This window comes from Lutjanus erythropterus, chromosome 8 (assembly GCF_056507025.1).
Source record: "Lutjanus erythropterus isolate fLutEry1 chromosome 8, fLutEry1.hap2, whole genome shotgun sequence".
NCBI lineage: Eukaryota > Metazoa > Chordata > Actinopteri > Lutjaniformes > Lutjanidae > Lutjanus > Lutjanus erythropterus.
Genome location: NC_139324.1, coordinates 39,208,598 through 39,235,071, shown reverse-complemented (window position 1 = coordinate 39,235,071; position 26,474 = coordinate 39,208,598). Strand labels below are relative to the sequence as shown.

The 26,474-nt window shown below is 38.5% G+C and overlaps 1 protein-coding gene across 1 annotated transcript; it reads right to left on the bottom strand.

Annotated features, from left to right (window-relative positions):
- Positions 1-2,341: 2,341 nt before the first annotated feature.
- On the bottom strand, positions 2,342-24,229 carry LOC146323316 (interferon alpha/beta receptor 1b-like). Its single transcript, XM_084725500.1, has 8 exons — positions 24,124-24,229; positions 13,145-13,277; positions 11,313-11,497; positions 7,423-7,583; positions 5,183-5,336; positions 4,678-4,835; positions 3,204-3,370; positions 2,342-2,668 (listed from the first exon to the last, which is right to left on the bottom strand). Exons 1-8 carry the CDS (start codon positions 24,218-24,220, stop codon positions 2,434-2,436), a joined length of 1,290 nt encoding a protein of 429 aa, XP_084581626.1. The 5' UTR covers positions 24,221-24,229; the 3' UTR covers positions 2,342-2,433.
- Between the last annotated feature and the right edge of the window lie 2,245 nt (positions 24,230-26,474).

Below are 26,474 nucleotides of genomic sequence, written 5' to 3'. Positions count from 1 at the left end.
TCCAGTGTAGCTTGTGTGTGTGTGTGTGTGTGTGTGTGTGTGTTGGATCATTTTGACACCAGGGTTTGGTACAGGACATGATTTATTTCATTTTTTTATGATTGTCCATTAAGATGACACGGCGCAGGAGATGCAACAGTGTGTGGATGTGAGAGCACAGACGTACACTGACACCATCATTCACTTCACCGGTTCACTGCTTCACTACGTGTTTATATATACACAACTTCAACAGACGTGACAACAGACGGCGATGGGCAACACGTTGAGGCAACGCAGGCAGGAAATTCTGCAAGACAAACTGGATCAAACTTAAATTACATCACAAAGATGGACCAACAATTTCCTATAATTCATGTTTGTTGACACTTTCGCATCATGTTCTACATGCAGATTTGTTCTTAATTTGTGTATTTTCTTACGTTTCCTGCCTCAAAATGTCACCCACACATCCTCACATTTCATACAGAGCAAAAGGCAGTTTGTATTTGTTGTTTCAGAGCAGACAGAAGCGACGGAAGTTGTTTAATAAACTGTACACAGAATCCACAGGGCAGAGACAACTGTCTCCTCTCCTTTTATCTATTCACATCATTAAGTTTAAGTTTCTTTCTGTCTTTGCTGAACGTGAAGTCACAGAATAAAATGATCAACATCAGTTGTTCCCAAACACTGGGGCGTCACCCACAGGTGGGTCATGGGAGCTTTTCACTGGGAACGCCGTCGGTTTGTCAAAGGTTTGGGAAACACTGATCTAGGTAAAACTGAGGTAAAACTTCAGACATGAGCAAGTGTCTGTGTGTGTAAAATACAAGTTTCTCCCTCTAAAAAAACAAACATGGAAGATGAACAGAGGTGGAAATGATGCAGCTGCAGTGAGGAAAACATATTTGACACAAATAAAATGTCATATGAACAAACATGACATGAGTAAATGTGGATTCTATAAGAATCATAAATGGAAGGATAAAAATGCTTGTGTTAAAATTAATACAAGCTTCTCTCAGAGACACAAAATTAACAAAACTTTACGTTCATGATAGCTACGAATAAGTTCTATAAAATCATGTTGAATATACCAGCTGATTGGATGAGAAACAGAAAAACTTTAAGTTTCATTTGATGTGGAGTCGTCTGACGACTGTTGGCCATCAACACAAAAATCCCTGTTTAGGTCAAATTACCCTGTTTGACAGTTTAAAGTTCATCTGATCGACACAGAGAAATTTAAGTAGAATGTTGAACAACATGTTTAAAATCACTCTGTCAGGAGGTCTCCACCTTTGACCAGCAGTGACCAGCGCTGCCTGTGCTGCCAGTATTTTCCTAAATATTAATCTACTAATTTATTTTTAGGGCTGCAACAAATGTAGACGACTATTTTCTTGATTAATCATAAATCATAGTTGTTTGCCTCTAAAATGTCAGGCCTTACAGTCACAAATTTGTGCTTAAACCATGACGTATGAACGTTTTACGCACAAATCTGGGATTCTTTAATATTTTCTTACCTGAATTTGTTCATATGCACAGATGAAAATTTGTCTTAGAAAATGTTGAAACACACCTTTTAAACTAGGGGCACACAGATGCACTCCACCTGCTTGGCCCAGTTTTTCTATTGATGGAATTAATTAATTGATTTTCATTACTTTCTGACATTTTTATGGACCAAACAAGTAATTAATTGGTGAGAAAATTATTGAAAACTTGAAAAACTCAAGTTTGGATCTATTTTTCAACTAGCGATCCATCTGATCAGTCTTCCATCCTTTGGAAGCAAACATCATCAGTCACAGCCTACATGATCAATAATTATTGATACATCGACCACTATCGTGACTGGTTTCTCAGCTATAATCGGCCAGGCCTACGAAAAAATAAGGATCAAAATGAAAATAGTAGTCAGTTGCAGCTCTGCTCTCCTCGAGGTGCCGAACAGACAAGAGTCCTTTTAAATCGTCACAATTCTGGAGTCGACTGTTCGCTCTAAAGTCAGTTTATTTGACTTGGTCCGCTTCTGTTAGTTTAATGTTCCCTAATTAGCACCAGTAAGCTACTTAATGTGAACTCATTGAAGCAGAATGACAGTAAATTATTAATGAAGATGCTACACAGACAGACTTCAAACCTCTCAGCCAATCAGAGCTCAGCTGCAGGGTTAAGATGGCAGCTGGTGGGAATGTACAACATGTTCAAACAGGAAACAAAAACAAACAGGTCATATGAGGATCAGCAGCTGTAAAAAGAGACAGTGAAGTGGTCTGTCACCACATCAGCTCAGTTCTCTGTGTGTCTGTTGCTCATTAGTTTTATAGTTTTTGCTGACAGACGCGACTCTTTTTCCCTCTCGATTCACAGTGGCAGCTGGAGAAAAAAGGCACGCCACACATTTTTCCCACAACCCCCCCGATGTCGTCCTTGCTTCCACGATCAGACGAACATGTCGACGATGCCCTCGTCTGCGAGCGGAGGCCGACTCTTGAGCGCCGGCGCCATGTCCCGCATCTTCACCGGCTCCGAGTCGACGGGGCCCAGGCCCTGCCAGGAGGCTTCGGCGCCCGCCGAAGTCTGAGCGCCACCGTGCTGCTGCAGGCCGGATGTGCCGCCCGTGGAGTAAACTCCAGAGTCTCCGCTGCCGCTGCTGTCCTGACGGCTGTGTCTGCCACTGTGGGAGGACACATTTATTCATTCACTTCAGGATAGAACATTCATCTTGCACTTTAAAGGGCGACTTCAGGATTTTTCTTTTCTTTTCTAATAAAATCTGACACTGATTGGTTAATTTTAATACATTTTCACACCTGGAATCAGAGTCTCAGGTGAGTCTGAGAGTTCGGACTCTGTGTTCCTATTTTAATATTTTTCTATACTCTTGTGACATATAGTCATAATGCACACAGTAGACATATTTCTTCATTTTCTTGCAGATATTTGACATGTTAGAATACAGTACTGAAGTTACGCTGGTTTGCTGTGGTTTGACATCAACATTCTGCAGCACATGCAGGTAATTTCAGGAGTGTAACCTGTTCACAGTGGAATCTGATTTTGAACACATTTTAAAAATGGTGAGAACAGCCAAAAAAAAAAAAAAAAAAATTAGGGTCCCAGTTGAAAAATCCTGGAGTTACCCTTTAACACATGTGGAGTCTTATTGAATGCACTTTGTAAGCTGGTGTAGCATCAGAGAATAAACTCACCTGCTGTCTGTCTCCAGGCCTGAAGGGGGCGCCTGCAGGACCTCAGCAGGGGGGTTGTGGATTTCCAGGACCGGCTGTGGACAGATTTCCTTCTCGCACAAGAGCTCCGATTCTGAATCCGGGGTGAAGAGGCGAGGAACGTCAGAGTCGGGAGAGTCGCACAGATACTGGAGGAGGAACAAGAGGAGGAAGAGACGGAGGTGAGACGTTCTACTCAAACTTAAGTTTTAAACTTTAGTGACATCAATTTAAAATTCTAACGTGGAAATTCAAAAGATTTGTTCACTCGTGCTCGACGGTGTGGGCCAAAGTCCTGACAAAAAACACACACACACACACACACACACACACACACACACACACACACACACACACACACAATTCACCTTTAAATATCTGTGCCTGGTTTCATATTTACCAAAAGCTGAGGGGTTCATAAATTTCTTTATGTTATGGTTCTTTGTACCATAATATAAAAAAGTTTTCGGTAGAACCCCCTGGTTGGATTCTAGCTGGCACCCTTAGAGAGGTAGAAAGGTTCTGGATAGAACCTCCAGAGAGGATTCTAGGTGGAACCATTGCAACATTAAAGGGATTCTCTGTAGAACCTCTCACAGGGGGTTCTGGGTAACAACCTTCAAGTTTATCCAAAAAATCTATTCTAGAAGAAAGAGTTCTTCAAGGATTATTGAAATCCTTGACAAACTTTTTTATCAAGGGTTTTTCGGGGGTTCTTTGTACCATAAACAGTTCTCAATATAACCTCTAGGTTGATTATAGGAATATAAAACCTCCAGAGAGGGTTCTACGTGGAACCATTGCACCATAAAAGGGTTCTCTGTAGAACCTCTCATAGGGGGTCTAGGAGAAATCTTTCACAGATGGTTCTAGATATAACCCTTTATGTTGAGTTCTCATTAGAACTCTCTGAAAGGGTTCCACGTGAACTTTTATAAAAAGTTCTAACAGAAACCAAAAGCTGAAGAACCCTATATGGTTCTAGTTAGCAGCTTTATTTCTAAGGGTGTATGTAATGTGGAACATGTTGCTGTGGAAACTGATTGAAGGGTTGTTTGGTAAATGGAAAACTTTTTTTTAAGATTTTTAAGTTTAATGAATCCATTGATTGATCACGGATTTCTCCGTTCTTAAAAATGTGCCGTGGTATCTCCTCTTCCTCTTCAATAATCACAAATTCAGCATTTGTATTTTGTTCTGCACATTATTTCACTTTTAGCACACTGGTTTCTGAGGAAAATGGTTGCTAAGGATGTTCTGGAAATGCACAAGGGAAAAATAAATCAAGGCCAAACACTCATGTTTTTCTCAGGGATCCTTAGTTGAATATTTTAGGGAAATCTTAACCTCGGTGGTTTTATGCAAAAAGGCACTGGCATGCAAACAGAGAGCGGACTGTTTATCGTCTGCGTGCGGCTGAAGCTGCGGTGAGATGAGTCAAACTGTGGCTTCGTACCTCCTTCAAGTGCGGAGGCAGCTGGTCGGAGGGGTAGAACAAGTCCTTGACGGCCTTGTAGACCCTGAAGGAGCCGAACATCCCGAACAGCACGAGCATGAAGCAGATCACCAGAGAGCCCAGGAAGTACAGGAAGATGAGCCACCACGAAGTTGGACCTGTCAGAGGCAGAATCAGGGGGATTTGTCAGTTTACTGTCTGTGAACGCACCAGAAAAACAGCTGATTGTTGAGTCTCATTCCCAGGATGTCAAAGACCGACGCTGGGTTGGTAAAAACATCCAGAGTGCAACAAAAAAAAACAGTTTCTTTCTTTCTGTGCTCAACAAAAACTTTTGATTAGAGATGCACCGAATCCAATTTTCTTGGCTTACAGCTTTTAGAACTCATTAATCTGGACGAGAGAAATCTGATAATAAGATCAGTCGGTAAGGATTCTGTCCACCGCTGCAGCAGTCAGACTCTTTCAGTCAGACAGAAATGTGTTAATGTGAAGTCTACGTTACCTTCGGTCTGCATGCAGAGAGGCGAGGTGAAGCTGCTGGTCTTGTTGTAGAAGTCGTAGCGAGACTGGACTGTCACGCAGTACCACGTCCACGCCTTCAGGTTGGGCAGCGTCACCAGGTTGGAACTGCTGCTCAGCGTCTGGGCCTCCGAGGCCTGAAGGACACACAGAGATGGGACAACTTCATTCATTCACTTATCATTGTTACAGGAAAGGCCCGAAAATAGGTGCAAACATGTGGAGCGTTTTCCACCGACAAGACTGTGACAAGATTAATTAATCCATTAATTAATTAATTTTGAGTCATTTTTAATTTACTCTGTAGTGGGAGCAAAGTAAGCTGCCGCAGCCAACCCCTCGTGGCCCTCCTTTCTCCCCCTTGAACAAGCGAGTGTTGTGACACTCAGCTCAGGTGTGCAGGAGAGCAGAAGACGTGTCTTAAAGTCTCTTCATGTTCAGCTCTCAGTACTTCTGTAACTTCTAAATGAATCTTTATGTTTTGAAATGTAGTTTCTCTCCTGTGTCGCTGTTTGTACTTTCAGGTATCTGTTTTATTTTACGGTTTCATATTCACTTTCCGCTGTGTCGGAGTCGTGTTGAGTTACTGCTGATGAAAACCCTGAGTGAAAACATTTCCTGTTTGTGCTGCTTCATAATAAAAGTGTTTAAAGAACTAAAAGACGTGATTTTTATTGTGAATAATTTAAGGAATCAGTGTGTTTATCCCAGAGACGTATATGAAAAGTTTATCCTCCTCTTTACAGCCGATCGATTCAAGCGTCCTCAAACTTGTCCTCAGTTAAAAGACACACCTACATGCAGGTAGCCCTGTTATCATGGACATGCAAACGAGCCAGGACAGCTCTGTGTATGGGAAAGGGCCATTAGTCTTACAGAGAACCCTTGACAAACCCTTTCTTACAGCTACATAATTCAGATGTTAGATTGATTAAATTTTACACGATCGATCAAATTCTTAACAACCGATTAATCGATCATTGATTAATTGTTATAATCTCTTCTTAGTATTTATGAATATTTCATTAATGAAGTAGTTGCACTAACTGATGTACTGATGATATTGATCAATGCTATGCAAAGACAGTTTACAGCTCATAACTAGCAAACTTCTATGCATCCAACTTTCACATGCTGTAATTTTCCACCCTGAAACAGAGTGTAATATCTGTCCTGGTGTAGCTGTAGAGTCCCAACGTAAACTGACTTCATGTCTCCTCAGACGTCCATTAGAGTCACTTCCTAACTGCGGTGCATTAGTGTGACCACAAACGTCTGAACAGACAGACCATCTGCACTCCCACAGCACATTAACCAGGCATCAGCTCGCATTTTAAAGGCGGTCAAGTGTCAGCTCTGCAGATGAGGCGAAAAGCCCTGAGACAATGTAAACTGGAGTTTTCCCTTGATCCTCATTCAAATTTCTGCAGGAGTCACAGGCTTTACAGACATGCCCAAAGTCCCTGAGGCAAACACGACCGTCATGACAGTCACAGACACAATCTGCTGCCTGCAGATGCAAATATGAACAGATTTACATCACAAGTTTTTATCTGATAATCTGCTTCCAGGTGCATTTTTATGTTTGGGAATCACTTCATCATCTGTAAGATAAATAAAGGAACAGATAAAATATTAAACACAAACAAACAGAAGAAAAGTTTTTTTGTGTTGATCGTTTTCTGTGTCTGCTGCTGAGTGATGACACATTTTTTAATCTTTTGGTATGTGTGGTGGCCATCTAAATCATCTGACTTGTTCATCAGCTCTGTGTTATTTTAGGACGGACTGCAGTAACCTGCATCTTCCTCATCAAACCAGTTTTTTGTGAGACAGTTCTGCAGCTGGCAGGAAATCACAATACCAGATAGAACCTCACCTTTTTGTTCTCGTGCGACATTCAGCACAGGCAGGAAAAACACCTCTTCTCGGTGTTCAGCAAACAAGTCAAAACCAAACAAACCAACACAGAAACCAGGTGCTCTGCTGACATGGCTGCAGAGTCTCAGGGGTTTCACCGCGTGTCTTTAGGGACCGAAGATAAAATGGGAAGTGTGAAGTGGAGAAACTGTTGGGTATTTTCTGCTGCTGTAACGTGGCTGTGAGCATCTGTCTTATCTGTACAGTTAGAGACGTCTCATTTTAAAAAAGGCATCTACTAGAAACAGCAGCAGGTGGATTAATGTTAAAGAGAGCTGCAGCTCAGGGGGCCCAGTTCCTCACCTGTGTGTCTGCAGCCTCCTCCCAGTAGATGATGTTGTAGTACATCTCGGGGTGGTTTTCCTTCATGGAGATGTTGGTGCTGGTCACAGGGTCGGAGATGAAGACGTCCAGGACACTTCCAGCAAGAGAAAGACGCACTTCGGTGGGAGGACCCAGAGCAGCTGACAGGAGCAGGAGAGAGACGAGATATTAGATCCAGGATCAGAGAGATCAGGGGTTGATTTGGTGCTGATTCGCTGTTTGTTTGCTTTTTTAAAAAAAGTTTCAAGAAAATAAACCTAGTAGGACTTTACCAATTTTTACTTTTCTTACATTCAAGGATTCAACTGATCCTTCGCTAAGCTCCGCCCTCCTTAGTTACTGTTGTTAAACTTGCAACTGCATTTATGCAGTTTACAGTGACAACAGCAGCAGATTTAACATCGCCATTGGGAGAAACTGTTGAAACATGAGGTCTGTGAGACGTTTGTTCTATCAGATAATCAACGTTATGAGTGTCTGATAAGCAGTAATGATGTATGCCGGTATGATATATGCGCCTACATCAGCCTATATGACTGAACGCAGTTCAAAGTCTTTTCACATGGAATTTTTACAGAGAGGAGAAATAAATCCTTCAGCAAAAACTGTTGGAGAACAAACACTGTGCTGTGGTTGTGTTCAACAAAAACACCCGCTGACAAGACAGAAGAAGACAAAAAGAAAAGGCTGCGATATATGCACTGATATGAAAACTTTTTTTTTCCATAAGACTTAATGCAGATTGGATTGTTTTTAGTTTTAAGCTTTAATAGCAGCATTTTATGCATATTTGATCATTTTATTCCTAATTCAAGATGATACATATCCTTTTTTCATTTTTTATTTATAGATATTTATAAATATTAAAAATACTAGTGAAAGTTTACTTTTTCAATGCCCTGATGTCATTTTTGCCAATAAAGTTTATTATTAAACTCTAAAATACCATGCCTCCATTACATATCTTTGTCATAAGTCTTTGATAATCACATCTGAGGGATCAGTGCAAAAAATGTGTGTTATATTTCATCTTCTGTACAAAGAATACGGGCCGATCTTTCTATAGCAAAATTTGTTACTTCCTGGTGTCGTATCTGGCCCAACAGTCCAGTATCAGTCGGGCTCTAACAATTTGTGTCTGACATATCATTCAGTAGCCTGATGCCAGGTAACCTCAGGATGTTAATGACTGATCAATCATCAATTAATCACTATTAGATTCTAACTGATTGAAAGTTAACTGACAGTGTATGTACCATTTCCCTGGAGCTCATAGGTTTCTCACAGTTTGGTTTGGTTCACCTTTTTAGTCTAGAAAAGGCAGCGACTGTGCTAAACTTGACATTTTATCATTCTGTTCATTTAATTTAGAAAACAGGCAAAAATTAATGTTTCACATAATTAATGTGTTGCTAGAATTATTTAAATCAGGGGTTTTCCCCTCAGACAAAGACTGGATGAAGGTGTCCCCCCTTCATTTACTTGCATAGTTTCACTCAAGTCCTGGACGTGTGTGTGATCATGATTATTTTATTTGATCCCATCGACCAGGAGTCTGCGGCCTGCAGCTGTGGAGCCACATGTGGAGACACACTTTCCCCTCCAGTGGCTCCCTGGGGCTTTGACGAATTAAAAAATTTAAAAAATGTATAACTGTTAAACATGTAGCCTATAGACTGAATAAAAAAAAGACAGAGACTTTTTTCCGGATGCAATAATATTTCATATGTCTACAGCTCAGTACTTTTTAAGTTAGCTGGTGGCTAAACTTGAGTCTCTCTTGGTTGTGGACACAAAGTCCACAAAAAAGAAAAGTCTTAGAGAAAAATAGTGATTTTAATAGTTGTGGATCCAGACAGATATTTTCTTTTTTTGGGCTCAATAATTGAACAAAAATATTCTAAAACTGCTGTTTGACAAAACTTCAGATTACACTGAATACATAAAACAGGTCTGTCCAAAGATATTTACTAGTACTGTATCTCTGAACTGTCCCTTTAACCAAATCAAACTCATATTTCGGCTCTTCTCTTGGTAAATGTCATATAAATATGAAACCTTTTCACTTCCTTTCACTCAGCCTCTCCTGAAACTGTGTGGAGTCCCGCTGGGGAGGCCTGCCACCCACTCTGAAAACCTCTGGTATAAATAAAACTTAAACTGAGAAAAAGATGTTGTGTCCCATCTTAATCATAAATGATTAATCAATTATTGATTATTGATGTGGTCAACTACTGGTGGAGGAAAAAGCACAAAATTTGCAACCCTAGTTTAAACACAATGATCAGACAAATTGCAATGCAAAATGCATTTAAATGTTGAAGCTACTACAAGTGACCTACATGTTTTGTTGATTGTGGAGCCCCCTGTGGACAAAAGCGCCACTGCCATAATATATAAGGTCAAAAATAAAATTATGCAAATAAAAATGTTCTACTGCCACCGTTCAGCTGACTTACACATACCTCTTGCTAAATCTAAACTTGTTTTATCTGATCATATGGAGATTCTGGCAGACGTCAGGAACAACTGAAGGCTGGGTGACTGGACGAGTAAATTGTCCATCGATGATGGGCTGATTCCATCGCTGGTTTGTCCAATTTTTGGGAAGATATTTGTCATATTTTGCTAATGTAACAGTCTGCTGAGTTTTCATCCAGCAGCACAGGACACGCCCACTCAGCCGGACGATGAGTGCTCTGGATTTAATTCAACCAAACCAGAGACGGTGATTGTTGAAAGAGTGGACAGACTAACAAAGACGGTTCTGGTGAATTTCTTGTTTTTAATCGAGGAGCCAATTAAGCTCGTCTTAGTTCAGTAAAAGAGAGAAACTTGAACTCAGAAGGTGAACTGTTGTATTTCTCTGTTTACAAAGGAAACCGGGTGTGAGAATATTGAATTTATTGACAGTTTATTTTGTTTATTGAGTGTAGTGCACATGACGCAGTGAATTCAGTCATTTATTAAGCAAAAATTCTCTGATTTTAGCTTCTTAAATGTGAATATTTTCTAGTTTCTTTACTCTGACAGTAAACTGAGCATCTTTGGTTTGTGGACAAAACAAGACATTTGAGGACGCCGCTTTCAGAAATAGTGATTGATATTTTTCACCATATTCTGACATTTTACAGACCAAACAACGAATGGACTAATTGAGAAAATAATTGACAGATTAATTGATAATAGAAATAATCGTTATTTCCAGCACTATCTCGCAGATGTTCTTGTTTGCTCATGTAGGTCACATAGAGACATCAGTGATAAACTGAGACTGTTTCATAAAACTTCTTACATAATTTCTAAGATTAATCAATTAGATAATTTTAATTTTAATGGCTTGTAGTAGCTTTAATTTAGAATTAAAAATGTTGACGAAGCTTCAAACTGCTCGGAGCAGCTCTTGTTCAGCTGTGAGGTTTAATTCAGCTGCGTCTTCCTGTGTGATTTTGTTGGTGTTCGGTCGTGTCAGAGATGTTTACTTCTGCTTCTTGCACAATCTTGACTTAACTCCATACTGTGGTTTTGACAGTTCAGAGCTGAAAGACTAAACACGCACAGAAGGGTGACCTTTTTCCTGCTCACGGCTCCACTGACATCACTTTGCGGTTGTACACTCAGCTGCTCCTCTACCTTCTCTTATCTGTCAAAGTGTGTTTGTCTGGTTTTTGATGGTCTGTGGTGCACCGCCTGACATCACACGATGCAGCTGGTTTGTGTATAATCTTATCTGTTGAAAAATAGGTACAAACATAGGTGTGAGCACGTGGAGCTCCACCTATTTTTGGACCTATTTTTCGAAACTTTCTTGTAACAATTACTTTCATTATCGATCAATATGTTGATTTTTTTAAATTATTTTTACTCACCCTCTTTATCGGGGCAGAATTCCCGCGGCACCCAGTCCGAATGGCGCCCGTTCAGGTTTGCTCGTACACGAATCACGTAGATGCCCAGGAAGTGCAGGTTGAAACTTGTAAGGTCACATGACCTGCGTGACGTCTGGTTACACGCCACGTACCAGTTCGGAATCCTCCTGGAGAGCCTGTGTCTCCTGGGGGGAAAAAGGAAAAAAGAAAAAGATCATATTATCTGGAAGTTTTGGTCGTCTTGAAGCAGACATCCTTGATTTAAAAAACAGACTCCTGTAATGTTTTAAATCAGAAACTTTGGAATTGTTTCAGTTTGACACGTTGCACAAAAGGAAGACATCACACTGAAAGTTTATCTTCCAATTAGAATAAAATGTAGTCCACAATGCAGTTTGGCAGTTGCTCAACTCCTTCAGTACGAGGAACTGATGGCTGGAGGTCAACCTTCACCTCATTGTTCCAGTAAAGACTTGTGTCTTCAAGTTGTTTCCGGCAGCTGGCGTTGGATTACATTTCTTTTTTTTTTTTTTTTACTCCTCACTCACTGCACCACAGTTCTCCTGGAAGACAGCTGGGTCTCTTAATGCATTAACTCGTGCCAACCAGAGATCAATGGATGTGTTGTTTCTCAGCAGACATGATCGGGTCTGAACTGAACAAACACACTTAAAGAGAAACAAGATTAAGAACTTTTAAAGCAACATAATTGTGAAGAGAAAATCTAACCGTAAAATTGATCAAAGCTGCAATCCTGAGCAGTCACAGTGAATTAAAAGGGGTTCCATTATCGGGTAACTGCAGTTTATTTTTTCTTTCCAGGAAAATCTGTCCATCCAGACAGTTTAAATCAGTCCAGTCCACTGAAAATAATTCCCCCCAAGGCTTAGACACATTGTAAGTTGTGGAGAGATGCTTGATATTTTTTATTTTAAGTTGGCAGCTGCACATTTCACTTCTGCGAGAATTAAAATGATAACCAACAGGATATGTTATTTTATCTGAAAAAAGGCTGACAGTGAGTGGAAATAATCTGATTTCCAGTCGGCAGCAGGAAGCTGTAATTAAAATGTTATACTGTGTTATTAACATGTTTGAACATTTATCTCAGTTGTGTTTGGTGAAAATTGGGGCAGAAACGGGAATACTCGAGCATTTTAGGAAATGATTTTTTTTTTCATTTGTTGTTTTTCAGAAAATATTATAAATCCACAAGGCATCGGGCCCGCAGCAGAGAGAGGGGATGGCAGGATGGAGGGAGCACATGAATATGGACAGAGGTGTCGACGTGATATAAAAACTCTTGATCAAGAATCCTGATGTCACGGTACAGTTCGGTGCAGAGATGCATTCATTTTTGGCTGAACTATCCCTTTAATTACTCCAAAATGTGTATGGCAGCTGTACATACTTCTTTCTGTAAAGATGGTGCAGGGAGAAAGCTTAAGTTATCACAGTTGTTCCTGTGGGGGAACATGAATGTCTCCACCAAATCTGAATCCATCCAGCAGTTGTTGAAAATATTTCACTCTGGACCGAAGACGTGGACCGACCTCCTCTGAGATACAAATATAATGTTGCAGAAACCTCTCCAGAATTAAATTAAATCCCTTCAAACCCCCGTGTTTGTTCTGCAACTTATCATCTTAGTCCTAAAAGCCTCAATGTTCACCTAGGATTAGTGCTGAAGTGACAGGAGAGCGTGTTCAACTGGAGATTTACAGGTAAATAAAAAAACACTGCTGCTCAGCCTCAATGTCGCTGCTTTCTCTGCCTCGTGTACGACATCCTGCATGTGTGTGTGTGTGTGTGTGTGAGTGAGTGAGACTCACCCGATGTATTCTGTGGTGAAGGTAACGGCGTGACTCTCTGCGGCGCTCTGGTCCCAGTCCCAACACAGAGTGTAATTGGTGTTTAAGGTCACCAGGTTCACGTTCTGTGGCGCAGCGAGCTCTGCTGCTCCCACTGAAACACAGAGGGGAAAAAATCAACATGACAACATACTCCATAATCACTGCTGCAATAAATCACGCTAAATAACGTGTTCATAATTAACAACATGCACATTAGGCTACTGTTAACATGTATTTTCCTTACTGATCATGTGAGGATTATTACTGAAGCTAAATGGACTTAAGCATAAAATTCTTACTTTTGAGAAGCTGCAACCAGCAAATCAATTTTGCTTCAAAAATGACTGATCAACTGCTTAATCAATTAATTTATTCAGCTCTACATTATTAACACAAATAGATATTCTTTTATTCAATTACTCTCGACTTACTGTATTTGGATTTTACTACATTTAAGAGGAAGTTCTCATTTTCAAAATGAATGTAGGTATGTATAACTTAATCTGGTGATCATTTTTCCACTAATCGATCAGTTGTTTGGTCCATAAAATGTCAGAAAATAATGAAAATCAATTTATGAATCCTGTCACAATCTTGTCAATTGAAAAACAGGTCCAAACAACAACACAAAACAGATGAAGCGCACGGATCTATCAAGAGTGTTTTTCATCTAATGATCGATCTGGCGATCATTTTTCCACTAATCAGTTAGTTGTTTGGTCCATAAAGTGTTGATCATCGTGATTTTAAAGGTTGCAGGAGGCTGACAACATGCAGACGCAGTTTTGTGTTAATGTGAAACTTCGAAACGAGAACTGCAGAGACAAACCAGACAAGACTGGAAGTGAGACTAAAAATTTACCCTGAATCATGAGAAAAAACAACAGCAGGTGTTTCCAAACTGTGTTTGGAAATGATTTTATTTTAGTCAATGAGGGCTGGGAAATATATCAATATTATATTGATACTGTGAGACTAAATGCTGTCTTAGATTGTGGATAATGTTATATCGTGATATGTCACGTGTTAAAGTTAGGGTTAGGTTAGTTTTCCTGCTTTTAAAAGCTGCATTACAGTAAAAAGATGTTCTAAACTCAGACTGATAGAAAGACAGATAAAAAGACTACTACACTGTAGAGATGCACCGATTTCAATTTTCTTGGCCAATTCCAATTTCTGATTTTTTATTTTTTTTTTGACCTGCCGATTGCGATTCTGATTTTCAGTCTTTCTAAGAAACGTAATTGACAGCATTCACAAACATTTTTTAAACTTTTCTTGTAAAAATTTAATTGGATATTCATAATAACACTGACTATTAAATATTCATTAAATACTATTTAAATTTTCAGGTTACAGCCAGGCCTTATTGTAGTTTTATATTAAGATTATGAATCAGGTGAACACGAGATCATGGAATCTCGCAGGATTTCGTGGGACGCGATTTCACGTGATCTCCTGTGGAAGCAGATGTAAACAAACCGGAGACGGACGCTGCTTCTTTCTAAACTAAAGTAAGTTACATATTCATGAGCATTATGATAAAACCATTTTGAAACAATAATTTAAAAAAAAGACATATTTTGCGTCTGAAGTCAATCCTTTGGTTCTCAGAGTTTAGTAAGTGAACTCCAAAAAGAAACACATAAACAGAGAAAGAAAATATACCCTTTAATATTAATAATGTGGATAAGGAAACCAAAAGAAGAACAAAATAAAAAGAGATGGAAGTGTGCAAAGAGGAACCACAGTGGAAAGCTGAGCTAAATGTGCTGCACAACAATGTGATCTCAAGAAAGAGGAACAAAACAAAGAGGTTTAGACACCTGTGAGCAGGTTATGAACCTTCATAACCTGTACAGACAGAAATTCATAAACACACCTGTAGGTTCAAAAAAGGGGAAAACTGTGTCAAAGAATAGATGAAAGATGTTTTGCTCTCCTGCATGACTGACACAGTACAGAAATGACACAAACACAGGAAATATTTGAGGGAGAAATGCAGGGAGAGCTGGGGGAGGAGTGTGTGTGTGTCTGCTCAGTGCTTCCTGTGTGGGGTTTTGTGTGTGTGTGTGTGTGTGTGTGTGTGTGTGTGTGTGTGTGTGTGTGTGTGTGTGTGTGTCTCAGCTTGTCAGGTCCCCTGTAGACTCAATTTTGGCTGCACAAATCACACAATATTTCCTGACTGACTCAGTTCCTCTCATTCTTTTTCTTCTGCAATTCTCTCTTTCGGTCAATCTCACATTGATTTTGTATCAACAGAACAATTTACACAACGCACACTAATTATTTAATTCAATGCTAAATCAAACCTTAATGGGTGCTCATCACAGAGATTTTTAAAAGGAAATTGGCATCGCATTTTAATTATTTCTCGACATATATACACATAATGGGGTGCAACAGATCACAAAATTCACGGTTTGGATTGTATCACTGTTTTGAGTCAAGGTCAGATCATTTTTTGGATCAGAAAAAAAAAAAAAGTGCAACTGTGATCTGTATTGTTTATGTATTTCTTTGTTTTCACTGGATAATTTGTTTGACTTTTTCTGTTTTTTCTACTACTTCATTAGTATTATTGTTTTCATTTGTTTGTTTTTTCCTGATACCTCTCCTGATACATTTTTTCTTTCATTATTATCTTTTATTGCAGTGGTATATATGGCTGCACAATTAATTGAAATTTTTTCAAACTCGCAACATAGACACAGACCGCAAGTGATGCAATATTTGTTGGAGGCAAAATGTGTCAAATACTTTTAAATGAATGAATGTGGTGAGGCAGAGACGTTCTGTCCTATAAATCAGATTATACAGACTTAAATAAGAATCTTCATTTGGTGCAGATTTCCAGAGGAAAAAAAAAAATCACACCAGTCATAACATGTTTTTTGATCAAAATAAGAACAATGATGTAAAAATTACATCTAATATTGCAAATCATGTTGCAGTTATCAGACAAAATAATTGCAATTTGATTTTTTTTAATCACTCAGCCCAAGTTTCATATGTGTGCTCACAGAAATAAAAAAAAATAAATGTACAAAATTCTCTGGTTACTCATGACTCAGAAACTCTCAACAGACGATGAATAAAAGGCTGAAAACATGTTTGTTGTGTGCAGCTGTGAAGGCCACAAACACAAAACAGCACTGAACTGTTGTCCTGAGTTGTATGACTCATTAATATAACAGCCAAACCCATTCTGGACTGTTGAGGCCTGCAGCAGACTCAGATGAGTAAAACTGCATGTACACACAAAGACACAAATATGCAGTCACATTCCTGTCATCACATTCATAAACCACATACACACACATCTGTTTTACAAGGATGTGCAGGATTTGTCGACTTACTACAACCAGTCAGTTAAGCTAATTATCAGAGCCCAATCGATATAGGAGTTTTGAAACCAGTACTGATTTAGAAGGGAAAGATTTACTTATTATCGAGAATGGCAGCTAGCGATGCACTGATACTGATACCAGCATCAGGTATCGGTCTGATACTGTCCTCACGTACTCGTAGTCATAAAACTACTCCGATGCCCCACACCCGATACCACGTCATGAAAAGTAGCTGCTCGATACAAGTAAACATCTAAAGAACCGCCATGATGCAGAGTTCAAGGCGTTTGCTGATGCTGATGCTGATTTTTTTTGGGATGCGTTGTCAGTTAGTACACTTAATTCTGCAAGTCCATAATAATGTTGTGAAAATATTATACTGAAATACACACAGTAAACTGCACAGCTTATTAAGGAACACAAAATCAGTAAAGTAACTTACTACAAATAACCTAAAAATGTAATGTGTAAAGTAACTACAGTTACTATGTAGCACAAAACAGATACAATGATTTGTTACATTTATTAAGTGAAAATAAAACATGTTTTAAAAGTTATTGTAAGAACTTTAATGGCATTATTAAGTACTCATATCGGTACTCGGTATCGACAAGTACCCGAATGTAAGTACTTGTAATTGTACTTGTTCTAAAAAAAGTGGTACCTGTGCATCCCAAATGGTGGCTAATATAGTGAATTTTTGAGCTGGAATAAAATAGACCTATGTGGATTGTGCACCGATGCCATTTTCTTAAACAAATAATTTTTAAACTATTAAAGAAATTATTTATACACCAACCAACTGTGGATAGAAACACAGAGAAAATGGTGACTGAATAAAATAAAATAAAAAACTAAGTGAACATCACCAACTCCTTATATAATCAATTAATCAGTTTGACATATTTTTTAAGAATAAAAAAGTCCAAATTCTCTGATTTCAGCTTCTAAAATGTGAATATTTCCTGGTTTCTTTACTCCTCTCTGGCAGTAAACTGAATATCTTCGATGTTTCTGGCCAATAATCACTACAAAACTAAAAAAAATTCACACAAGTTCTGCAGATGCAAGGTTACTGATTAAACTGAATGTTCCCCTTCACTGTTCTCGACACCAGCAGAATATTCTTTAGATAAAAAATGCCCTCTGACCTGTGTACACAGATCCCACAGCACTTATCGAGGTGCGGCACAGCATCATGACTGAAACTGGATTAATGATTCACACAGTGAAACAGTAACAGTCAAACTGAAAATGAAACGATGGCTCTGCTGAGGATATATCACCTGATGAAAGAACAGTAGCTGCTTGTGACTTCAACAACAGCAGTTTGTTTTATCAGACCATCTCACTGAGATATTTTGTAAGAGCATTTAATCACACATAAACTTATTATACGATGGCTCCCTGAGATATTATTAATGCAAAGAGAAGTAAGACCTCATCTTTCAAGTCTTTTCTCTCCTAAAAGTTACAAGAAAAATAACATTAAAGCAGAATATAAATCCCACTTTAGAGCAGCCCATCAGTCAGTCTCCATCTCATGCACACGCCTGTCAGGCTCTTGGAAGACATCAAAATGATTTTCTGATTTTTTTTTGAGCTTCGTTCTGTGTGACAGTGATAATTCTTGGCTGCTGTACAGATGATTCAGTCCATGGTTTCTTTCCGAAGACATTTTTGGACTTGTTTTCACTCGTCATGACTTTATTTCCTCTGTGGTTCCTCTATGTTACACACACCCTCAGAAACTCCTGCAGGCTTTAAGAAACACTTTCATGGTCCAATCTAAATGACTCACTATAAACGGACCTGACTCTCCCTAACCTAGCATCTACATCCTGGACTACAAATAAACCCTAAAGCAACGCTCAGAACATTATATTTCACCAGGATGTCCCCAGGTGACATTCTGGTCTTTTATGGTCCATTCTGGTCTTCCTGGTGTTTCGTACTCCAAGGGGTGGAAGCGGCTGAAGTGATAAAATTAGTAAATATTACAATATTTTCGACCAAATCTATCAATAATGCTAAACTAAGCAACACTACAATACTTCATTATGATGCTGTTTTCTCACATTTTTCCTTTTATTAAAAAGCTGCAATTTCTGTGATTTGGATATTGAACTTGGCTATATTGCAGTTTTATTGTGTCTGCGATTACTTGTGCAGCCCTAATTCACAACATTAATTTTTCTATGGTGTTTGTAAAGGTCTTAGTGGCTTAATATGGTGTTTTCAAATGGCAGCACTAACATCTAATCTCCCCATAATCTTAACTACTCAAGGAGTTGAAACTGAAATGGAACTTGCTCAGAACCTGAAAACCTCTTCTCCAAGCTGAACATTAAATTAAGTTCCTTTTTGAAAAAAAAAATAAAAATCTAACTTCCCCCCCCAGGCGAGGAAACAGTTGATATCTGCAACTTTTTTGGTCATTTTTGTATGTCCACAGGCTCCCACATTGGTTGTTTTTTTAAAATATAAATCTATTCTTGGCCTGGCTCCTTCTTATCTATCTACATACATGTGTAGAAACCAAAATCAATATGACCTCGGCAAAAAAAGCTTTTATATATGCTGCTCCTTCATCCTGGAATAATCTACAGAAGGATCTGAGATTAGCAGATCTGATCACTGTTGAGGAAGTTGATTTTAAAGGGTCGAGAAAAAAAGCTCCCTCAGTCAATGTAACTTTTCCTAATTTTTTTTTTTTACCAAAATCATTTTAGAAATTGTACCCACATTATAATTGTTCTTGACCTTGTATTCCATGTTAATTGGATACTGTGGTGTCAGTTATTTGTTGTGCGTGACAGTTGTGTATGTCTGTTTGAAAAAGAGATTCTGTTCTGATTCGTATCTGTTTATTATGCCTCTGCCCGCCGAAGGTGCCGGGCCGGAGGCATACTGTTCTCCGGTTGTCCGGCCGTATGTGAGTCCGTGCGTCCGTCCTTCCGTCACAGATTTTTGTTTGCGCAATAACTTTTGAACGGGTGGACAGATTTGCACCAAATCTTGTGTGCTAACACTCTACAACAGGTACATGAACTGATTAATTGACTTTGATATATTTTTGAATAACTATGTCGGATACTATTAGGTAATAAAGGTAACAGCTCTTTCCTTGCAATCTTTTCTCATTAACTATATACTGTATCAATAGAGCCATAATTCTCAAACTCCTGGGACACTTGCAAATAGGATTTATAATGAATCAATGGTTTCAATCAGGTGCAGGGAACACAAAAAGTCACAGTTGTCTGAATCTGTTGCAGGCAGAGGCATCAGAATCGACGCTTTAGCGTCGACTTCTACCCGTTTTCATTTAAGATTGTTCCTTTTGTATCAGATGGGCCTACATCCTGGAAGAGATTAAAAAAAAGAGTAAGAACGTCTCGCTTCACTCCAGCCAACTCCCAGCTGCCCTTCTTGAAAACACAAAAACACAGATTTTTATCACTCCCACTCATTTTTACTCCAAGGTCAGGAAGAGCTCTGACCAGAGACTCAGACTCCAGACTTTACAAAACGAGAGCAAAGTCATGGGTGAGTCACCACTGTATTACAGTATTACTGAAAAGAGGAACAAACTCCAAAATATGTCTATTATTTCTCAAATCACAATTTTCTTGTTTTAGAAGAAATAAATAAGGCAAGGCAGCTCTTACCAAAACAAAACCACATCTTAGTGCAATGATTTTACCCTGCGGTTGACTGACAGCCTCATGTATTCAGGCTCTCTGCAGCTTTTAAAGAAAAAACAACAAACTTAAAGGTACCGAAACCAAAAACTTCCACATTTTCAAAGCCTTAACCAACACATGTAAATTGTTACCATGAATTCAGCTGTAAATTCCTTTAGAGTCACAGCAGTCAATGGATGTATTGTCTAGAACTGTAACATGATTTTTTTTTGACTACTCGCTTAGTTGTTTGGTTCACAAAATGTCGGAAAATGGTGAAAAATATTCATCAGTTTTTCCTAAAATCCAAGATGACGTCCTCAAATGTCTTGTTTTGTCCACAATCCAAAGATATTGCATATACTGACATAGGAGAGTAAAGAAGCCAAAAAATATTCATATGTAAGAAGCTGGAATCAGAGAATTTTTTTAATTGAAAAAGTCCTCAAACTGATTTATTGATTATCAAAATAGTAGGCAGTTAATTGAATAATTGATTAATAATAACGAATTGATTAATCATTGCAGCACTGCATTTTTCATTATTTATAAAAGGGACTTAAAGCGATTTATTGATGATCAAAATAGTAGGCAATTAATTTATTTTACCAGCTGCTTATATGAGCTTTGACTGTATGTTCTGATCAGAGTCAAAGATCAGTGGAGGATTTATTTACCTACGAAGGACAAATATGACGAAAGGATTGTTTTAAGGTTGTAAATTTTTTAATTTTCCTTAACTGATAGTTGAGAATGCTAACAATTGATAAACTGATTAATAATCAATAAGAAAAGAAGACAAATGTATCTGCAAGACAAAACAATATCAAATGACAAGGAATTACTGCCATTTCTAGACTGTCGATTGATTATCGCTGAAAACAGTTTTAATCTGTGAAATTCTTGATGGCAACTGATGATTAACATTTTTTGGTTCACATGATTGATTGTGTCGATGAAACACCAGATTATGTTGAAAAATCAATATTTTCCCAAGGAGTATATTCAAATTCTAGCCTATTCCTACACTGGAAATCATAATGGCTGAAAGTAGAATCTACATAAACACATCAAGATGTCAAATGCCAAAGTTTTGGATTGGTCCTGAGCAGCAAAATTAAAAGAAAAGGAGGAAATACAGGTAGACGGCTCCAGGGTCTCTGCAGATACAGACACGTAACACACTTCTAGTGTCTCGTAAGTGTTGACTGAAAGGGATTAGGATCAGTCTATACATATTTTTTTAAGGAAATATTACATATTATGGCTTTAAAATGAGGCATTTTCCAAACTTTCCAGACTTAGTAAGAACCCTGTGATATGCTGGGAACAGCTTTAAGAAGGAAAGAGAAACTAGAAATAAGGAACAAACTCACAAGCTGAAGCTATTATTAGATGACCACACTGACTGAAGGAGGCAAAAAAATCACCAGAACAGAGTTTCTTGGAAGTAAAGCCTGTCAGATGACTGCTGGTTAGGAAGAGGGCATTTTTATTCAAAATGAACCAGATCAAACTTGATGCAGACAGTGCAGTCTGACCGAGAGTGTCGACTTGCACACAACAACCTGTTTTCACACATGTCCTTATGACTGTCTCGGAGACAGACTGATACACAGCATTAGCTCTCTCTCAAAGAGACAAATTTTGTTTCCACACTGATATGCAAATGCACTTCATGTGTATCCCCTCTGTAAAGCCTGCTGCATTCTGGGTATTTCAGGAGGTAATTTGGATGCAGTTCACAACAGATTGTAGATAAACACACGCTCAGGAACAGTTCCTACACTGTTCACGGAGTCAAATTAAAGTGCAGATTTTACTTTTAGTTCTACAATCATGCTAATAACATTATTAGGATTCCTTTCATTTCGTATTTGAGCACCTTTGAAACCACAGATTACTTTCATCTACACTTCAACCGCACATTTATCTTATATCTCACTGCACAGCGCAGATCAGACAATAAAGAACTCCATTCTTACTAATCAGTAATCCATTATTTATCAATTTGTGGTTTAGTCTGTTAAAAAAAAAAAAAAAAAAGTAAAAAATATTGATCACTGCTGTCCAAAGCTCAAGTTGACATCCTCAAATGTCAATTTTGTCCAAAACACAAAGATATCCAGTTTACTGTCATAGAGGCTCAAAGAAGCCCGAAATATTTACATTTGAGAAGATGACATCAGAGAATTTGGGCCTTTTTTTTTTAATTAAAAAATAACTCAAAATGATTAATCAATTATCAAAATAGCTGGCAATTAATTTAATAATACACGAGTTGATTAATCGTTGCAGCTCGAGTCCATACATCTGTATGTTTTGTTCATGTCAAGCTTGTTGTCGGCACCTACTGTACTTGGCTCTGTTAAAACACCTAACCACTAATAATGAGCAGGTGTGGACTGAGTGTTCTTTTCATGAAACCACAATGATGACACAATAATAAGTGTTTTCTTCAGTGGTGGAATGTAATCTCATTGTTGTAATACTGTAAGTACAAATTTGAGGTACTTACTCCTTTACTTCAGTATTTCCATTTTATGTGAGTAAATCTGTCAACTTACTTGCCTGGCTGGGCCAGTGGTCAAAAAAAAAAAAAAAAAGTCAGTTAATCATTAAAGCAGTGTTCTCTGCATGTTTTCAGCCTCTCAAATATGGAGATTTGCTGCTTTTCTCTGTTTATAATCATATTCAACTGAACATCTTTGGGTTTTGGACAGCCAAAATGAGACATTTAAAGACATCACTTTGTTTCACTCTTTTTTGGTAAAACATGCAAATGGTTGGTAGATCTGTTTCTCTCACCAGCCACAAAATAACAGTGATCTATTGAGCAGGTGATAAATTAGCATTTTTACTGTGCTGTAATTCAGCCTTTAAAACCAGGCAAGGACAGCATGTGGAACATATCATGACAGAACAGTACACAAAATGTAATATCTAGTCTCCTACTATGATACTGATATATCACTGTTTTATTCCCCTGCCCGACAACAGTCTATAACAGTACATAAATAAGTTAAAATGAAACCAATCACTGGTGGACCTCAAGACAGGGGAGCAAGGGGAGTGATCACCCCCCATGGTGTCACCATATTTGAAGAAACAACACAAAAGTGCCCTCTGTGGTGCCTTTCTAGAGAACTAAACATAGTAAAAGTGCTCACTGGGTGACTCAAACATGATAAAATGCCCTCCGACCAGCTGTTGTTGTGGATAAAACATGATAAAATGCCCTCCGGGTATCCTTTTCGCCTGGTGCCCCACCACAGGCACATTTTTGCCCCTGTCTCTCAGACAGCCTGACTCTGCCACTGAGCTCAACCTTAAACGTCTACAGCAAATACAAAATACGCATTAATGAAGCAGTAATATTACTCCAAAACCATCAGATATAATAATAAAACACTGACAGGGACCATTCTACTGCAGAATGGTTTTATTTTTTGATTACAATTTCATGTACGTGTAGTGGAGTATTCTCACAGTGTGATATTGATATTTTACTTCAGATGTGAATATCTCCACTTCTAGCACCGATTGTCCCCCATATTAAAAACTGAACTTTGAGACATAAGTGAGATTTTGCAGTTGTCTCACCTGCTGCTGTATTAACATGTAATTAGCAGCTGCACATATGAACAGTTGCTATGCAGCTAATGTTAGCTATACATCTGATGACTGATTTCATCAGACATCGATAAACCCACCAACGAACACAAGACACGGCTCTTCTACATTAAATTAAATCTAAAGTACATCAACAGAGAAGCTCGCAGTAACCGTTGGTTTAGTTAGAGTCTGTACCTTCTTTAAATACATTCACATGTAGCTAACAGCACGGCCACCGTCAGCTAACTGGTACACCCGGTTGAAAAACAAACGTTAGCATGCTAACGTTAGCAGAAGCAGAACTCACCAGCGCTGATTCTGAAGCAGCAGCAGAAGAAGAAGAAGAAGACGACGGAGACGGAGACGAAGGAGACATGGGCGGCGAGTACTGAAGCAGCAGACATGTTGGAGGTGGATGTTTGTTGAGGTACTGACGGGTGTTCATGAACTCATCTTCTCCGTCCAGCTCCGCTCTCCACTCTGACAACCGACAACCAACACTGTTACAGCCGCCGAGCTCTGTGACAAGTGGTCACTGTCAGGAACTGATGTTCCGGTTTAACTTTCAAAATAAGAGTCAGGTCCAACTAACATTAACCCTGTGAAGCCCGAATCAAATAATTGTCAGAATTTTTTTTTTTTTTTTAGATAAAATTTAGATGTCTAATGGACTTTTTGGCAAAAAAACAAAAACAAAAAACAAAAACAACAACAACAAAAAAAAAAAACTACACAAGACTTGATTCAACTAGACAAGAGTAGACTTGGCTAGACAAGACTTGACTAGACATGAATATTTAAGACTAGATGTAGCCACTGGGCTGGGTACAGGAGCGATCATCGTTTTTGACACACTTCAATTGATGATGTCCAGACTTTACCATGGATGAGGTTCCTGGATTATGAAGAGTTCAATTTACAACATAAGATCTCCCTCCTACCCATGCTTGATTACCCAGTCTGTAGTACCTGTGCTATATAGATTCACCACCACCCTCCTATGTGACACCTGAGCTCAGAGGTCATCTACCACAATAGCCCACACTGCCACCCACGGTAGACTCGATATAGACTACAAATCATAAACAGACACCACAAGGCTTGACTATAGAAGAGTAGACTAGACTAGTGGTGGACAGTAGTGAAGTACATTTACTTGAGTACTGTACTTAAGTACATTTTTTGAGTATCTGTACTTTACTTCAGTATTTGTTTTTTGTTTTTTTTTTAGAAACTTCTGACTTTCACTCCACTACATTTCAAAGACAAATATTGTACTTTTGACTCCACTACATTTCTAGGAAGGTTGTTGTTACTTTTTGACTGAGGACATGGTTGAAGTCAGCTGTTGCTGTTTTTTCTTTTCTAAAATGCAATTGGTCACATGCTGTGTTCCTCACAGAAAGAAACCACAGTAGCTCCTCTCAACTGGGACTGATGTAAAAGCAGAAATAACATCCAGGCGCACTAACAAGCACAAGCAAGCTCTCCCTCTTTCATTCAAACAAAAAGCAGTAATGATGATGGCAGGAGAAAGACTAAATTAAATCTCAAGATGTTATTATAATTATTAATTATTCCAGGTAGCTTTTAAAGTTGGATTGTTTTTATCGGGGTGAAAAATACCACATAATTCATGTATATATACTGCCTCTGAAGACAGAAAGAAATCTCAGTTATTTAACAGACTTGGAGAACTCCTTACAGTCAGCTTCAATCTAATTTTATGATGTGATTTTAATACAATTACATCAGAAAATGACAACAGCTGTCCTTTTTGTTTTTGATTTTATTTCTATGCTGAAGTTTTTATAGGTGTTTCTAAAGACTTTGTGTAGCAGAGTGGTTCTACAAGCAAGTCAGTGCATCATCAGGAGGTTTCAGAGAGTTACAAGGTTCAGTAAATGCATCATGAAAACAATACAGCATTTATTGATATTAGAAAATGTACTTTGTAATTTGTACTTTTGAATACTTAAGTATTTTTAAAAACATGTACTTTTGAATACTTAAGTATTTTTAAAACCAGGTACTCTAGTACTTTAACTCAAGTAAAATTGTGACTGAGCAACTTTCACTTGTAGTTGAGTAATATTTGACCAGGAGTATCTGTACTTTGACTCAAGTACTGGGGTTGAGTACTTTGTTCACCACTGGATAGCACCAAGGTTCCAAGTATCTTGAACAGAACCAGTACAAGAAGGAAGGTAAAAACTGGAACCTTTTATAAAGGTTGGAACTCTTTCACATAGTTCTAACTAGAACCCAACATAAAGGGTTATACCTAGAACCATCTGTGAAAGGTTTTTCCCAAAAATCCCTATCAAGTTCTCTGGAGAACTCTTCTATGGTGTAATGAATCACCTAGAACCCTCTCTTGTGTTTTTTTTTCCAGAATCATTCCAAGTTTTAAGGGTGCTAACAAGAACCCAACCAAGGAGTTGTGTCAAGAACCTGTTTATATTCCAATAGTTTTGTCTAGAACCCACCAAGGGGGTTCTGTCAAGAACCCTTTTATTACATTCCAAGGGTTTTACATAGAACCCTCCAAAGGGGTTCTACCGGGATCGCTTTTATTTTTCAAAGGTTTTATATAGAACCCACTAAGGGGGTTCTACCAAGAAACTTTTTATATTCCTGAGGTGTCATCTAGAACCC